At 44.8% G+C, this 18,064-nt stretch overlaps 2 protein-coding genes across 2 annotated transcripts in view; one reads left to right on the forward strand and one right to left on the reverse strand.

The window, feature by feature from the left end:
* The window catches only part of slc5a2 (solute carrier family 5 member 2), a 9,139-nt gene extending 4,955 nt beyond the window's left edge, over positions 1-4,184 (forward strand). Inside the window, exons 8-15 of the mRNA XM_050071363.1 lie at positions 321-550; positions 1,209-1,344; positions 1,538-1,645; positions 1,760-1,910; positions 2,170-2,338; positions 2,430-2,645; positions 3,588-3,717; positions 3,790-4,184. Coding sequence (XP_049927320.1) covers positions 321-550; positions 1,209-1,344; positions 1,538-1,645; positions 1,760-1,910; positions 2,170-2,338; positions 2,430-2,645; positions 3,588-3,717; positions 3,790-4,004 — 1,355 coding nt within the window. The 3' untranslated portion in view covers positions 4,005-4,184. The remainder of the gene's footprint in view (positions 1-320; positions 551-1,208; positions 1,345-1,537; positions 1,646-1,759; positions 1,911-2,169; positions 2,339-2,429; positions 2,646-3,587; positions 3,718-3,789) is intronic.
* A 532-nt stretch (positions 4,185-4,716) lies between these two features.
* On the reverse strand, positions 4,717-17,943 carry fbxo46 (F-box protein 46). The gene is made up of 3 exons (XM_050071333.1): positions 17,522-17,943; positions 8,503-9,135; positions 4,717-8,410 (listed from the first exon to the last, which is right to left on the reverse strand). Exons 2-3 carry the CDS (start codon positions 8,986-8,988, stop codon positions 6,593-6,595), a joined length of 2,304 nt encoding a protein of 767 aa, XP_049927290.1. The 5' UTR covers positions 8,989-9,135; positions 17,522-17,943; the 3' UTR covers positions 4,717-6,592.
* Between the last annotated feature and the right edge of the window lie 121 nt (positions 17,944-18,064).

Consider the following 18,064-nt stretch of genomic DNA (forward strand, 5'->3'; position numbering starts at 1 on the left):
TTTGATCAGGGTCATTTGGGTAGTTTCTGTTGTCATTATTATTTAAAAAGAGTAAACACAGTTGTTTGATAATAAATGGCTTCACCCAACCACTAACCATGAGTGAAAGAAAAGTTTTTGTGTTATCATTCATATTCTCTGAAAAATAGCAAAGAAATCATAAATTCTGCCAGGGTATGTAAACTTATGAGCACAACTGTATATATTTTTTACACACAACAGTCCTGTTTTATACATGAATACTGTAGAAACAGGAATATATTTATACCATAGCATGCTGCTATCTGAATTTGTCTGACACTTCTCATTTTCACCTTCAGCTTTTGCTGAAGTCGGGGGCTACAGCGCTCTGCTGGCCAAATACAGCTCTGCTATACCAAGTAACTTCTCCTCCACGGATCCCCAGCGCTACAACATCTCCCCCCAGTGCTACACCCCCAGACAGGACGCCTTCAGCCTGCTGAGGGACCCAACCACAGGGGACCTGCCCTGGCCTGGAGTGCTGTTTGGGATTGCTATAGTGGGAGGGTGGTACTGGTGTACAGACCAGGTGAATGTCCCACTCAGTTGTCAGTTGAAAAGCTTTGGTTTAGTTTCTTAATCTTAAGGGGGAATTTAAGGATAAGGGCAGAAAATGACTTCTTATCTGTTTAAAATTTGAGTGCAAGTCAGAATCTGACTTTTAAACTGCTTTTACCTTGCCATATTAAAGTTATTATGCCATAGAAATGTATATTTTTTGGGGAAAAATTTCATTCATTCATTCATCTTCTAACCGCTTCATCCTCTTGAGGGTCGCGGGGGGCTGGAGCCTATCCCAGCTGACATCGGGCGAGAGGCAGGGTACACCCTGGACAGGTCGCCAGACTATCGCAGGGGGAAAAATTTGCATGTAAAAATCAAGTTGCAGTGAGATAACCTTAGCTACTGCTAATTTACTCCCTTTATCCAAATAATATGCAGTTAGGTATACAGGAATGTTATTTCATTGGCTGCTGACAGGTTGTCTTCTTTATTATATGTTTACTTTACTGGCGTTTGACTCTAATCAAGATCCCAGCTTCTCCTCATTCAGAAAATGATGGAATCTATGAACACTATAAACTTTGACTAGATTTCCTGCTCTGCGCTTTAGAAATACTAGTTACAGGATTAGTCTTTGTCTTCTCTGAGCAGAAAATAATCTCTCCTGTCTTGTATCTCTGTAGGTGATAGTCCAGCGGTGCCTCGCAGCTCGTAGTCTCACCCATGTGAAAGCCGGCTGCATCATGTGCGGCTACCTCAAACTGCTGCCAATGTTCCTCATGGTGTTCCCCGGCATGATCAGCAGGGTCCTCTACCCAGGTCTGTGCTTAAATGTGTCCTTTCAAATCCCATTTAAGAAACATCTTGGTTTACAACAGAACAGCTATCACACTGGCAAGTGTTTGTAGAGGTGTGTTGACTCGACGTAAATGTATAAAGCCCATGGTTGTATTTTTGTTTAGCAAATGTCTGACAAGGGCAAATGTATGAATGTGTTTCCATCCACCTGCAGATGAGGTTGGCTGTGTTGTCCCTGAGGTGTGTAAGAGTGTGTGTGGGACTGAGGTGGGCTGCTCCAACATTGCTTATCCTAAACTGGTGGTGACAGTCATGCCGAATGGTAAGAACACATAACTATGACTACCTTTAATAGAGACGAAGAGGAGGAGTTTTACCTTCCATCCATCAACCCGCCCACTCACTTCTCCCCGTCACCTGCCACCTCTCTGTGCAGGTTTGCGAGGTCTGATGCTGGCTGTGATGCTGGCTGCTCTCATGTCCTCTCTGGCCTCCATCTTTAACAGCAGCAGCACTCTGTTCACCATGGACATCTGGACCCGCATCAGACCGCAGGCCGCCGAGCGTGAGCTCCTTATTGTGGGCAGGTAAATGGACGGTGATATAGTAAACAAATGCTACCTTATATGTAGTGTGTCGCCAATGAAATGCCATTAAGATAAGTAGATAGGATACACATGCTAACTGGAATTAATACCACAACTTTAAAAGTATATAACGACTTCTGTTAAAAACAAAACCAATTGATTCAAGGCTATTCCTGAATGTATGACACTGTCAAGTGATATTGATAGTTCTGGATGCATTACCAGCCTCTCAGTATCTTTCTTTGTTTTTCCTCTTTAGAGTCTGGGTTCTGTTCATTGTAGCCGTCAGTATCTGTTGGATCCCAGTCGTGCGGGCGGCTCAGAGCGGCCAGTTGTTTGATTACATCCAGTCAGTCTCAAGCTATCTGGCACCACCCATTGCCTCAGTCTTCCTCCTGGCTGTGTTTGTTAAGAGGGTCAATGAAAAGGTGAGATGGTGACATATTAAATCATATAACCTGTGATGAAACACCTGGTGGGATCAAACCTTAAGAACATTTGATTTTCCTTCACCTGCAGGGTGCATTCTGGGGCTTGATAGGCGGCCTGGTGATGGGTTTGTGCCGGATGTTGCCTGAGTTCTGGTTTGGCTCTGGCAGCTGTATTTTCCCCTCCAACTGCCCTTTCTTGGTGTGTGGGATCCACTACCTCCACTTTGCAATCATACTCTTCTTCTGTACTTCAGTGCTGGTGCTGATGGTCAGCTACTGCACCCAGCCCATAGACGATCAACATGTGAGTTATTTATTTACTTAACACACAGATGCACTGATGCACTTAGACCCCATATATCCGCAGGGCAAAATGTCATTCATTAAAGGGATAGTGCACCCAAAAATGAGAATTCACCCATTATCTACTCACCCATATGCCGATGGAGGCTCAGGTGAAGTTTTAGAGTCCTCACAACACTTGCGGAGATCCAAGGGGAGAGGGGGTAGCAGCACAACTCCACCTAATGGAGGCTGACGGCGCCCCAGATTCAAACGTCCAAAAACACATAATTGAAAGCACAAAGTATCTCCATACTGCTCATCCGTAGTGATCCAAGTGTCCTGAAGCCCCGACATAAAAAGCTGTTTGGAAAAACGTCATTTAAACTCTGTTTTTAGCCTCATTGGAGCCTGTAGCTCTAACTGCCTCTCTGTGCACCGTGTTCACACACATGAACGCGGTGCCCATGTCTCATGGTCTCGCGCAAGCGCGCACATGTGAGCGCGTTGCACAGAGAGGCAGTTAGAGCTGCAGGCTACAATGAGGCTAAAAACAGAGTTTAAATGACGTTTTTCCAAACAACTTTTTATGTCGGGGCTTCAGGACTCTTGGATCACTACGGACGAGCAGTATGGAGATATTTTGTGCTTTCAATTTATGTGTTTTTGGACGTTTGAATCTGGGGCGCCGTAAGCCTCCATTAGGTGGAGTTGTTTTGGTACCCCCTCTCCCCTTGGATCTCCGCAAGTGTTGTGAGGACTCTAAAACTTCACCTGAGCCTCCCTCGGCATATGGGTGAGTAGATAATGGCTGAATTTTCATTTTTGGCTGCACTTTACCTTTAAGGGTCCATGACATGAAATCATTTTGGGAACCCTAGTCTGCAACTGGATGAAACAAAACTTGACCGCATTTGAGAGAAAAAAATTGTTTCTCCGTCTTATAAGATTGTTTTGCTTCCAGCTGCATCGTCTGGTGTTCAGCCTGCGTCATTCCAAAGAGGATAGGAAGGATTTGGATTGGGAGCAAGAGGAGAAAGGGAGAAGAGCCCGAAGAGAGGCTGAGGAGAGGATGAGGGAGAACAGTGCTGCAGGTAAGAAAGAAAGGATCAGTCACAAAGACAGGCAAATAGCGGAGAAAGTAGTAACTCCTCTCTCCGTCGTAGTGGCTGAAGAGGAGGAAAAGTCTGGTATCTGTCACCTGGTCGGTCGGTTCTGTGGCAGCGGAGGTGGCGGCTCTCAGGCCCAGGAGCAAGATACACCTGAGGCATCAGAGAAGCTGCCTGACATCAGTGAGGACCCGGTGTGGAAGTACACTGTGGATGCTAACGCTCTCATTATGATGGCTGTAGCAATTTTCATGTGGGGTTACTATGCTTAGAAGTCCTATTAATTGAAAAAGGATGTGAGTTGGTATCTAAAATATGATTAAGGTTAATAAAGGTTGATAAATACAGCAGTGTTGCCACCTGTTGGCAACTACTTGTCACTGCACTGCAAATCAGAGATGTCAAAATGAATACGTTTAAAATAAACAGGCATGCAATCACACTACCAAAAGTCTGTCTTCTCTGTAGGGCACAGCAGGTTGTGAACCTTCGCTGCATTTCTCCAGTTTTAAAGAGTGTGTGTAATGCAGTCTAAAAATGTTTGATCAGGTTAGGGTGCCATTACTGTATACTGTTACATGTTGATTCAATCACAGGTCAGTCTGCGCCTGCTTCCTGCACTCGAATAAAAGGTGTGAGAAGTCTAAAGTTTAATTTGGAAGCCAGGTAAAATTGTAATCCAATAAAGCCTCAAGTAGCTTCAAAGTTTTTTCCACTTCCTTCTCAAACTTTTGCTCAAGAGGACAATGAAAAAGATGAACTCACGTAGAGAACAAATACACAGAAGTTCATATTGAAGGCTCGAAAGCTGTTGTTTTTGGCCATTCGTCACACTACGATCAGCTTTGATAAGATGTGATAAGCATTGTTTCTGTCTTCGTAAAAGACAAATGATTTAGTCACTGTTAGATGATCAGCTTGAAAGCCGTCACTGGTTGCCGGCCTGCTATTATCCTATCAGACACCACACGAGCCAGGTAGCAATTCTGATTTCCAGTTTTAATCATCACTTCTGTTTTTATTTAAGCAGATATTTCCCATTAGCATTGTACATGTCTGGAACCTACAGAGTTCTCCCATGAATACCCAACCATCTTCCCACCTCCATGCAGAGTTTCAGCATCATTCATCACATCAGTTCTTTAACGTCCAGTCTGTCAGCTTGCAGGGGTGGGGGAGTTTAACAGCGAGGGAGACGGGGGAGGAGAAGAGAAAGAGGTTTTTGTTTTTTTTTCCAAGAATGAAGAGCCAGAGCCGTCACCAGGCACTGTTCATCTTACACTCCCACACAAAGAGTTATGGGTGGATCCGGTAGAGCTGGATGGAGTCTATCGAGCATCTGAAATCTAGCCGCGTACAGGGTCCTGTGCAACTCCCAATACTCTTGATCATCTGTGAGGTATCTGACGCCTCAATCTCCCGTAGGGTGGGTAAGAGGTAGGGGGCTTTTAAGGCTGGAAGCTGGTGTAGAGAGTTTCTGCGGTCTGTGGTAGTTGGTTTCACCCGCTTCGAAGCATGAATGACAGCTTTGGCAAACACTGCCCTCTGCCAAATAGGAGGACGGAGGGGGGAGGGGGGAGGAAAGGAAGAGAGCTGGGGGTTAAAACAAAGATGGAGTATTTAAAAAATACATCTTTGCAGGTTGAGTAGGGTGACAGACTGATACAAGGAGAACACAGTCCTCAAGAATAAAAGCAAATACAACAGCAAACATTCTCTGACACACACCCCAATAAAACAGCCAAACAAAAAAAAAAAAAAAAAGAGAAAACAAAATGGCAAACAAGCAGGTCAATCAAACCATACAAAGTGACATCAGGCCTTTCCAAAGTGACATCAAGTTTCTCTTTTTAATCCCATTCAATCCCACTGGTCTTAATCAATAAAGTCCATCTCCCATATTTCTCTGTAAACCAGAAAGTACTCAGTGGCTTCTCTTTATGGCTGGTCAGCAAGGTTAGGGTCCACTCTGAAACAATGACACGAACAGGTCTCAGTAGCCAGTGAGACTGTGCCTGTCATTAACCATTGGTATGGCTATTTCAGAATTAACGTCAGTGACACAGGCAATGATTTCAGCAGCATTATCAGGGGACTAATCAACATAGTACGTTACAGCACATTCAGAGAAATAGAAACGCATGGCGCAGGACAGGTACAAATGGCATCTTGTACAACGGAAAATCAAGTTTGCTTTATACAATCACATTTCTATAGCAACGCTGAACATTCCACCACTGAAAACTTTTACATCTGTTGGACTCGGTACAGCTCATTCCTCGAAGCACCATTGTACAGCTAACATGGAAGTTTGTGATACAACACAGAACATAGAACAAGTATTGGGAACAGTAAGCAGGCTCTAGGGCAATACATTTCTATGCGTCACTTTATGAATGCTAATCTCAATCAAATACACTGCAAAGTTTTCACATGAATTACCTAAAAACCATGTATGTATGTACGGAGTTAGACAGAAACCCGAATGAGTAAGAGGCAGAAAGATGGCTGACTGACAGCAGCAGGAGGGGACCCCAACCCTGGTAATGCAAACTTTTAAAAGGTGCCACTCTGGAGCACAGTGGGGGGAGAGAGGGATTCTGGAGGGCTTGAAAAACAAAAAGGCAAGGAGAGTGACACACCTCTCTTCCTTCTTTACCTCTCAACTTCCCTCTCCTGAGGGCAAGCACGAGAAAGGAGTGCTGGAGCAAAGAAAAACAAAACAGTTCTGGAGTGCTGATTCCTCCTTGTAATCCTCTCCTTTCTCCTGTTCATTATCTGAACAGATACGAGAAGGACCGAGAAGGAGGTGAGCAGGAGGAGATGAGAGTCCATATGTGTGAGGTGCACTCTTCCCTCTCTACCTGGCCTCCTCCCTCCTGTCCTCCCTCTTGGTGCGTATGGGCTGAGAGCCATCAGCAGGTTGCTGGACCCAGTTGTTATCATGGAGCCCAACACGGCAGCCCGGTGTGTCCTTGTCTGTACGCCGGCAGCACATCCAGTAGGAACGTCCATAAGGCAGGTCGTGGTGGTAAGGTTTGGGGTGCCAACGGCAGAGGGAAACGTCCCCGCGTTCATATTGCCGCTTACACTGCTTGCAAGGGTCATCCCTGTACAGAGGGTCTTGATTCCAGCGTGAATCCACCGCCCGCACCCCATATGTCTCAATCAGCGCCTTGAAGTAGTGGCAGGTGCACTTGAGGGCTGCCAGTGAGCGTGTTGGCAGGTAGCTGAAGATGTTGACCATGATGTGGTCGGGCAGCAGCAGCATGTACTGGCGCGGTTCAAGGAGGCGCTGAATCTGAAAGCGGATCTCCAGGAAGTCATGGGACACGTGGCGGTAGAGGCGACACAGCGAAGGATCTGAACAGTCCTCCCCAACACTGGGGGAATCTGGTCGAGCTGCCCGCTCCCCTGAGCCCACTGCCACCCCTGCCCCAGGGCCGTTATTGTTGGCACAGTCCAAAGAGCAAATTCCTGACCCACTGCCAGTGCCCGTTCCTTTTACATCCTCCTCCGGGCCCCGAGGGGGCTGAAGGAAGAAGAGTTGTCCAGGAGGGGGATCATCTGATGAAGGGTCAGTGGAGCTGCCTACACCCCCACCACCCCCACCCCCACTAGGCATAGCGAAACACACCGTCTCCTCCTGCACATTCTCTGTACTGTCCTTGCCATAAAACACACATTGGTCCACAGCACCTGTTACCACTACCTCCACATGGAAACCAGTCACTCGCTCCCTCCCCACACCTGCCGCTTTCTTCTCCTCCTGTGTTGGGTCTGGGCTGCCACAGGCCTGCCTGTCTGGGTGATGGAGGTCTCCATCTGGTTTGGGGGCAGCAGTTGTGGCGGCAAGCAGCAGACTACTTGGGTCTCTAGATGAGGGGCTGACGAGCTGGTAGAGGTCACAGGTGATTTTCTCTTTGGCCCTGGCTGCTGCCTGGTTACCCCCACCACCACAGCTCATAAACATACAGCGGGACCTGCCAGCTGGCTCCAGCTGAGACCGCGGATCCAGATTTGACACTCGGAAAGCTATTCTAACCTCACCATGACTGTGACTGGGGGGTGGAGGAGGGGTTACAACTCCAGACTCCCCTCCTCTCCTACGCTCCTTTTCTCGGTCTCGATTAGAAGAGTCTGTTCCAGGACCAGCACCCAGATGGAGCCGATTCTCCAGGTTCTGGGACTCAAAGTGCGCTATGGCCTGGGCTACCCTCAATGACTCCTGCTGCTCCTCCAGCTCCTGGTCTGTCTGGATGGGAGATGATGACTCCTGGGCCTCTTTGGAGGGCTGGCCACTTGAACTGTCCGACACAAACACGATAGGAGTGGGGTCTGACACCGTGCCCCGCAGTAGAGTGTGCTGGTGGGGGGTAAGGCCCTGACTGTGAGTGGTATTTGGGGGCTGGTGTTGGTGTTGATTCCCATGAACAGCCACAATGCCCTGGAGGGCCATGGCAGTCCTCTGTTCAACCAAGGCAACCATCTCTGCCACTGACAGCAGGTCGGTCTCATTCACTCCACCTACAGGGGATTCATCAGGGCTAGGAGGCGCAAGGGAGGAGTCATGGCTGAGGTTTGGGTCTGAGGATTGGGAGCGTGTTGGAGGGTCATAGGAGGAGCATCGTCTTCTTCTTTTGGCTTTACTGCAATCAGTTGCCCAGTTACCTTTAACCTATGGAGGAAAATAATTCATATTCAGTTTAAGTAACAACCAAATTGAACAAAATCTCTTTTAAAACAACAAATTATGTTTCAGCTCCTCACCTTCATAGCGCTGGGTCTGGGCTGGCCTGCTCCACTGAACTGGTGTGCAACAAAGAAGGCTATCTTCTCCTTGGTGTTTCCCGGCTTAATGACATACCAGGTGTCTAACAGCACGCGGCCATCTTCCATCTGGGACCCGGAAGAGGGTGGCGAGGGAGGGGCTGAAGAAGGTGGAGGGGCCTGGCTCTGTGCCAGGGAGCTGGGGACAAGCTCAGGTTCAGGTGGAGTGTTCTCTGAGCCCACATCCTCCTCTTCTCCATTCACCTCCTGCACACCCACTATCATCCCTCCATCTTCACTTCCATCCACAGTCCTTCTGGCACCTGGAGAGGGCTCAGCCTTGCAGAGGGTGGGGGACCCCGTCCCACCACCGCCTCCGCCTCCGCCGCTGCCGCCTGAGCCTGGGCTCCTAGCTTTGTTCTGGGAGTAGGTGCCAAAGGGGCGTGGGCACCACAGACGGATGTGGGAGAAGGTGTCTCGGTCCATCAGGATGCGGACCACCGGGGCATATCGGCATCTATGCTGGCCAGCAAAAACCCAGAGCCAGAGCTCTCATTGTCGGCTCCCTGTCACAGTGCCAACCTGATGGGCACTGTCTGTCACCAAGGTCACCAGCAACACTGGGCATACAACCTGCATCAATAGGAAAGGGAGGGATAAGAGGAAAGGGTGGGGTATAGGCGGAGAGGGAGGAATGAGAGAAAGAGCACAGTGAAAACAGAGTTTATATCTGTCCAGTAACAATGCTCGACCGTACTGGGATCAGTTCAGATAATCAATGACCAATTGAGGTTGTACTGAATAGTCGCCTCGAGGTACAATTCAGACAGGGTGTTAGCGTTGTACACCAGCAGCCCAGCCACTAGCATGGACAGAACTGAACTACCATCACACTACTCACTGAACTAAGGCTGGCCTCCTACTTTGGCCAAACTCAATTAGCAATTACATTTGCTACTGTGTACTATGATCATCTTCCCGCTTTGGAGCCTCTAAATCAAATTAAAGGGATTCCATTTCAGGTTTGGTGCCTGCGGCCTGCAGATGAAAGGGATGAAAGATGGAACACAAAAAGCTCCAAATGGACTCCCCTCTCTCCCTCTGCTCCTCTCCTGCATCTCAGTGCTTCAAAGAGGACTTGCTTAATAGGAGGCAACACAGGGAGGAGCATGCAGGCATATGCCGGACCTATTTTTAGCAAACAGCAGGAGGGGGTGGGTAGTAGTGAAACTGCTGTAGCTGTCCTGCCTGTCCTCACCCCTGCCAACGAGCCTATGCTACAGGCTAGGGGGGAAAGCCTTTAGTCCAACCGGCATGCTTCTGCAGCTATGCCAGCTGTAGGGGCTGCCAGGAACGTGCCGGCATACTTAAGGAGGGGAACAAGTGGCAATGGAGCAACATGTTTGGCTCACTGCTGATCTGAAGGCCTCCTCTGCATCCCAGAACAGCTTGAACTTGAACTTACACTTCATCTGTTAGTCCCTCCTGAGCTGCTTCCTTTAAGGTTACCCTTCACACATTAGCCTACATGTTTTTAATTGTATTATAGGATTAGACTGGACAAGGCTTTACTTTTTCATATTACCTTTGAACTTCAACTTTTACCTGTACAATTTCCTACTTAAGGTAAATTTCAACAGGCTAAAATGACTGCGCAACAAGAGTTCTGATTTATTTTGCTTTGTTCGGGATGTTCTGGGGCACAGCTTGCATCCAAGGGTCGCGGAAAAATGCAAACATAGCAAGGCAAAACCCACACAGACAAAACTCTAATCTAGAATCTGGAGTTGGCTTTTACTTTCACTTTGGCTGACAGGCATGTTTACAATCAGTAATTGACAATTCCTGTATACTTTACCTTTAATGTAAGTGTCAGTGTGTTTCAAAGCACAACCAGAGGAAACAGACCATGTTATAAACGGTTAAATGTGTATTTGTTTGGATGTATTAAACCCTATATGTGTAGTGACAAAAACAGGCCTTGTACCAATACGCAACATGAAGAATGCACTGCTCTCTAACTCCGCCAGGATGCTGACATCCTCGCTCCCCTCCTCCTCTGTTAAATGGTATCTCCTCTTTTCTCTCCACTCTCGACTTTTCAAAACTAACATTGTTTTTCTTTTATTTCTTATTCGCACCAGAGCAGCCTAAACACACATAGTCCAAAATCGTGATGAGTGGTGACAAGTCATATCATGCCGTTTTACGAGGGGAAAGTTAAAGGATTACTCGCGATCTTATGCGGAGCTGTTAGCAGGGACTTAGCTGTTTTTTAAAAGATAAGAGTCTCACTCCTGCCACTATTTTTGTGTCATAAACACACCTGATTTCAATAAGGTACAATGTTTGAAGCTGGCTGAGTGTTGTTTGATCACTGATAGTACTGTTTTGAAGCCGAGTGACCAACTTGTCATTTGGAGCTCCGCCTGGATCTTTTCATGGGAAAAACACTATAGAATGGTCATACTTTGAGCAATCTTCAAATTTGAAATGAGAGTTCATTGATAGTGTGCCTACAGCCTCACAGTGTCATTTACCTGCTCAGATGAAACCACAGACAGTTATTCATCCTGAAACACATTTTTTATTTTATTTTAGGCAAAATCTTCAATTTTTACTGACTTCAGAGGCCCACTACTCTGTCTCTGTATCACCTAGAGTGTTTCTAACACTTTCACAAGAAACTTCAGAGTTTTCTTTCTGGCAAGACCTCATGCATGCATGTAGTCAGAGCGGTTCAGAAGCTACAGTCATTTTAATTTGGGTATGTCATTTTAGTCGTTTTCGCTACAAAATGGGGGTGGAGTGCAAGAGGTTAACAACTTGTAAAGTCCTTTACATTCAGTATAAATAACAAACAATTCAGTCCCATCATTCTGTCTGTTGTTTCAATCTTCACCTCTACATTTCATGAAAAAGCATCTCCATATATCTTTGATTAACTTGTCCCCTTACGCAGCGTTAGATTTACAGATTGCCTGGCACATCTCTGGGTGCGGCAGCAACTTGAAAAAAGCTCTCTGCAATATTGGCAGGTAACCAGCAACTTGGACTGGCTTGGATGGTTATGCAACAAAAAAGCAGTAGCCTAAAATAAAATTGGCATCAACGGCACTTGTACTATTACAAACATTCCCAAGTGTTGTAGCAAGGAATAATGCCAATATTAGTTCACACAGGGCTTTTTTTAGTGGACGATACAAGCTAGTAATGCAGCACTTGAAAATCCCACTATCAGAGCTCTTCAAACAATCTTGTTGCATAACACAAAGTTGACTCGAATGCTTATTTTGCAAAAGGTTGATATGTTTAAGATCGGTTACTCTTGACGATACTGTAGCCTGCTCTCCATTCGCCACCCGACTCCTTCAATCCACAGGCTTTAAAACAGGTCATTGTTGTGCTTCTCTGCCTGACACACTGAATGGGTGGTGCTTTGTACATTTGGACTAATGGAATGGCTCGAGAGGTGCAAAAAGCAAACACCGCCCACACACTGTGGTGAACCAATTCAAATGCTTCCTCTATAATCACACGGCAACGACTCGGCTAAGAGCATGCAGATTATACCGTTGTGAGAAAAAAGCTGGTGATCTTTTTTTTTTTTTTTTTTAAACTGCCCTTCTCTCCATGTCCCCTTCTGACTCCCTCTCTTTAACCACTTTTATTCTCTTCGTCCTCTCCATCCTCTCCTCTTTTCCCCTCCCTCTCACTGCATCATGCAATCCACCTCTCATAACAGATTGGATGGTATTATAAGAGAGGCCAGAAGAGACGGTCTGCCCACTGCAGTGCTTCAGTGCAAAGACACACACATAAACACACACACACACACTCTGAACATCAGCCACCTTATGAAACTACAGACCAGAATTATCAGCTCTCAGTGTCCTATGAATTTAGGATGGGTGGGACAGAAGCCATGTCCACACTAGAGAAGATACATCTGAAAATGTGGTTTACATCTGAAAATGACTTTTGGATTGTCCTTCCTCTACAGAGAATAAAACTCAAAAAATACAAAAGACATCTCTTCTTCTTCCTCCTTTGTGGGTTAGCAAACTGCAAAATTGTGCAGTGCAGTGAACATTTGGCAAGGAGCGGGACACTCACAGCCAGGTTACTGCTGTTGGTCCCAGCAGGTTAAAACTCCACTCTCTCATCTCCTGCTCTCTGTGATCATTTAGATTTTTTCAATAGAGCTCAACACAATTTAACTGTTGTCACTGCATTGTTTTCGTTTCTGTTCTGAGATGATGAATTCATAAACTCCACGATAACCTCCATAATAACCAAGGTGAACAGCAAAGTCATTGAGACCTCATCCCCGTTTAATGCTTGAGACGTCATCTGATAACATAAACACAAATAAAGATAAATGACAACGGCTCTATTGCGGCTTTACTGGTGATTAAAATGAGCAATCACAGAGATTTCATGACAATATCTTAAAATCACTGCTACATTTACGGCAGCCAGCTTCTCTGCGCAGTGATGTATATCGTTTTGAAAGAGCTGCTATAACAAACAACAAAATAAATATGCAGAAATTCCAATGCCTGTCAAAGATGTCTTTCTGGATGACTTAACATAAGCTATCTATCCAGTAGGGTTGCAAAATACATAGTTTTTTTAACTGTCATTGCGAAGTCACCTTGCACAATATTGCACTCACGGGTTTTATGAGTTAGTTGAAAGACACGTCACAATACCTGCACTTTAAAACACAAGCTTGACTATAACGTTTTTATTGGTGCCTTTTGTGTTCAGTACAATTTGCTCCATAGAAGAATGTTGGAAATAATTTCCTGTCATGTTTTATTGAACAAGTAATTTGTTATGAATAAAAAAATAGGGAGTGCTGCACAGGGACAGGAAGCTCAATACACAGACGCCAAGCATCGATTTTTGAAATTATATAAATTGTTCATATTACAAATTAGGGGTGTAATGGTACACAAAAATCTCGGTTCGGTACGTACCTCGGTACACAAGTCACGGTTCAGTTTTTTTCGGTACAGTAATGAAAAAAATAGACGACTATTTAATATCTTTTACTCATTGGTAACCTTATTAAAACATACCACCACAGCAGTTAACTCTTTTTACACAATTTTTGAATGAAACAAATATATATATAATCCTGCTTTTTGATATTGTTTGAATGAAAATAGAAATATAAAAGTGAAAAATAAAATCCTGCTGTTTTTTTAACACATTTTTTGAATGAAAAATATAAATATACATTTCTGCTTTAACAGTTTTACTCAATTAAAATAAAAAGTATAGTGCAGCTGGTCAGCTTTAAAGCCTGCTCAGATTCAGTTTTACTAGGAACTTACTTAGCTTTCCCACTTTGTTAAAGTGCAGTAAACAAAACATGCTTATATCTAAAGTGCAGCTTAAACAATTTTACTCAACTCCAATGGCGTTGGTTATTTCTTTAGCGCGATGGTCAGGGAAACGCTCTTTCTTTTTAAACGACGACGATATCGTAGTTTGCACCAGATTGCTTTTTCTAGTCGTGCCGGTTAACGTTCAAACTCGGGTGGTGTCGCTTTAGATGCGTTAGCATGTTAGACGTGTTTCCAAGTACATACCCGACCGCTGTTCTGCAGTGTCGGCACACTGCTTTTGTCTTGTCCACTTGTTTATTTCCATCTTCGTATTTTACCCTGAAACCAAAGTGTTCCCAAACGGAGGACTTAAGGTTTGCGGGTGGGTCTTCAGGTTCGTCAGGCTCACTTGCCATGTTGTCAAAATGCGAGAATGCGCTGCACAAAGTGAAAGCGGAGATTTACGGTCGGACTCGGTCCGTCACTCAATTATGTCCGTCGGGGAACTAGATATTTTAAATGGTTCGGCTCGCAAAAACGGAATTAAAATAAAACAAAATAAAATAAAATAATATCCTGCGCCCAATAATTCGGTACAGGGTCGTGCTGAACCGAAAGTCGCGTACCGAACGGTTCGACACAAATACATGTACCGTTACGGCCCTATTACAAATCTAAATTTAACTTTTGATAGCCTACTAGAATAATACAATAAATTGCTTTTTCAGTGCACTAGATACAATTTACTGCAATAAAAATGCTTGAAATGAGATCGATGAACAGACTGAAAACGTTATCGATGCTAACAAAGTTTTTCTATGGGGACATAATTTGCAGTTGAAAAAACATAATGAATCGCAATATACGTTAAGGCAATACTCAGCATATCGTAACACGTTTAAAATCGCAATATTATTGCATCGTGACCTCAGTATCGTGATAATATCGTACAGTGAGACCTCTGGTGATTCCCACCCGCATCTACAAGGATAGGGCAAGCAGTCACAAGTCCTTGGTATAGGTTGGCAGTTTGGAAAGCATCCCAGGCACCAACGCGTTTTGACTTCTAAAATTTACACCCTGATGAAGACTGTTGGGATGTGTTGGTCATCCATGTTTTAATAAAGGATTTTAACTGGCAATCAGACTGCCATGGGTGCTTGTCAGTCTGTCAACCTACACTGTGGACTTCTACATTAAGTAAGTTGGAGAGTCAGTGTGTTTTTTCTTCTTTAGTAATTTGTTGTATTGCAGCAGAAAGGCAGAACTGAGCACTTAAATATTCCTTTATTTATTTATCATCGTGATATTTGATGCTATGGCACATCTTGCCCATGTTGGGCAGCCCTACTATTCAGTGTCTCACATCCAGATACAACTGTAGACAGTCATCTCTCATTCAGTTTTAAGTACTCCACATTACTCCGCAGCAGTCAGTCTAAGTTAGTACTGAGATTTTTTTCTCTTGATTTGAAACAGTTCCTGCAAATGAAGGCTTGGGGTTGGTTTTAAGCTTTCTGCATCAACCTAATCCTTCAAATCCTGTCCAAGAACAGTGGCAGCCAGTGACACCACAGCAACGCTACAGTGCCTGGGACTGCATCGTTAGGTACCCAAGCTGTCTGACAAATTAAATGTCAAAGGAGAATGAGGAGTTTCTTTCTATAATTCTTAACACTTACCTATTTCCACACATACAGAACTATGCGGTTTTAAATGTAAGCAGTAGTAGGGTAGGCAGTAGTAAACCGGGATTACACAAGCTACGGTACAACAGTATGCAGTGATGGTGCCTCTAAGCATTTTTGTCAGAAGGTGTACTAATTAGGTCAAATCATACTACAGATTTGTCTGTCTAAAATAAAAGAAACTACACATACATGTACGTTATGTCAATAATACAGAGTACACCATCCCTCCTCTGTTTGGGAGATTCTGATTTTGTCTTTCTAACACTGCGAAAAATGTCTAGATGCACAAATGGCTTACTGCCTGTGGATTACTGCTGCAGTCAAAGTGTGGAAATCCACACAATTCTCCTTAAATAGCTGCACACAACACATATACACAAATGTTTACAAGGCAGGCTGATCTGTGCGCAAATTACTACCCTGGTGTTTGCATGGTGACAGATTGGCAGATGTGTCCCATTACATTAAAACTGAATTTCTGACGGATTGGTCATTTACCTATACAAATCAAGGGTGGCTCGGCATGCAACAGGATAATGGTATTATTATGGTAGGTGCATGCAGTGTGCACAGAGTGTACCACATCCCCATTCAGTGCTAATTTAAAATTTAACAAGGTGGATTATCAAAAGGAGCATCAATTTCAAAGCTTGTGACTTGGAAGTTTGTGTTGTTTACAGCTCCCTGCAAAGAGTCAGCCTGACAAACACAAAACAGTAACACTCCCACTCAGCCACCTCATACTCTCCTCCAGCCCTCCTGCGCTCTTTCACAGCATTTCAGCCAGGCGGCCAAAAGCTGACGAATGATAATACAGAAGCATGCCAAAAAGTCTTAGCTCAATCTCCCTCTCTGCATGTGCGCCTGTGAAGACAATGCAACAGAAGCACAGCCAGCAGGCCAGCTTTGCTGCAAACTGTCAACAGCACAATAGAGCTGAGTGCATCACTCCAGCAGTCTGCTCGGGGAATGTTATTACATTGAGAGGACACCTAGGAAGAGTGGCTGACTGACCTGCAGGGCTGTCTGTGTGAGCATCTGCGCGTTGGTGCTGTAACATCATCACAAGTTAGACTTTGATGCAAGCTTTGATACTACAATCACAAAGGCCACTGTGTCATCACAGGGTATTATCATACTTGGACATCTGAGAGGAGGAGGGCCAATCATGCAGGGTCTAACAATATCACATCAGACAGTATTTTATGTGGAAGTAGTCTACATTGAATCAAACATAACTGATAGTTTTATAGCAATGACAACATGAGGTCTTAATATACTACTCTCCAATAGTCCTGTTCATCTTGGCTTATCCAGTCGTACACATCTCCTTGTAGCTACTAAGTTATACCATACAATACTTCAACAAGTTTATACCTTTATTCATAAATGCATCACCAAAATAGTGCACATGCAATCTTTATGTAGTCTTTACTATGATCAAATTTCCATATCGCAAAGGAAGGCCTGCAGGTCACCTAACCACTACTTTCCTGGTTCTGTTTCAGATCACCTTACAACCCTACAAACTGTCTGAAATGAAGCCACCTTCCCCAGTGACAACCAACAAGTGTGGTGTCACAAACACCAACAATAACAGCAACAACATCACCCATCTGATTGTTGTTATTTACTTCGGCAATCACCTTTGAACGTCTGGCAAAACGTCTGTGACCAACCACTAGCTGGTTAGTTACCCAACTAGCAAACAGTTAGCTTAACGTCGTAGTTAACGTTAAATGTTCGGTGTGTTTTTCAGTTTATGAATAATCAACAATAATTAAACCTAAATCAACTATGTTTCATGTAACTTTAATACTTGATAGAGTTTATACACGGTTAGTTGTGCAAAGTAAATGGAGCCGTCGTTAGCTAACGAGCTTGCTAACTGGATAGCACAACTTACCTGCATAATAACATGACAGCGCTTGCTAGCAAGCTAACAAGATAAAAAAAATCCTCAACGTTATATTGTGCTAGCTTACCCACCTTATCAGCGTTGATGTCCACAGACAATCTTCTGGACTCGCAAACGATCGATGACAAGTGTTTCCTCGCTGTATTCCCCCCTAACCGAACCAGATTGTCTGCTGAAATGCAGGTGACACGAGTTAACTATCCGTGTCCACGTAGCTAAGCTAGCTCACTCGCAGGCTAACGTCGACATTAGCCAGCAGCTACTTTCTATTATCAACCTTGTCTGGTGATGGCTGCTATCGAGGCTCGTGTGCCTGTCAGCTCTCTGAACAAAGTCTAGCTGACTGTACGCCTTGTTAGGACTCTGAGCAGTCGCTCTCCCACTATCTATTTAGAAGTGACACAAGCTTTTACGGTATGTTCTCGGGGATACCAAAATAATCAGTGTCAAAACGGCAGGAGGAGGAAGGCCATCTTGTTGACAAGCAGCTGCATAAGGCCCGCAGCCAATAGCAATGCAGAGTCGGTGGTGTGCCCATATATGGCGTCTGCACAGCTCCCTCCCTCTGCTGCCTCCTGGGGCCCCCCCCCCCCCCCCCCGAAAAACCTACCTAA

Source organism: Epinephelus moara, chromosome 2 (assembly GCF_006386435.1).
Source record: "Epinephelus moara isolate mb chromosome 2, YSFRI_EMoa_1.0, whole genome shotgun sequence".
Classification (NCBI taxonomy): Eukaryota; Metazoa; Chordata; class Actinopteri; order Perciformes; family Serranidae; genus Epinephelus; species Epinephelus moara.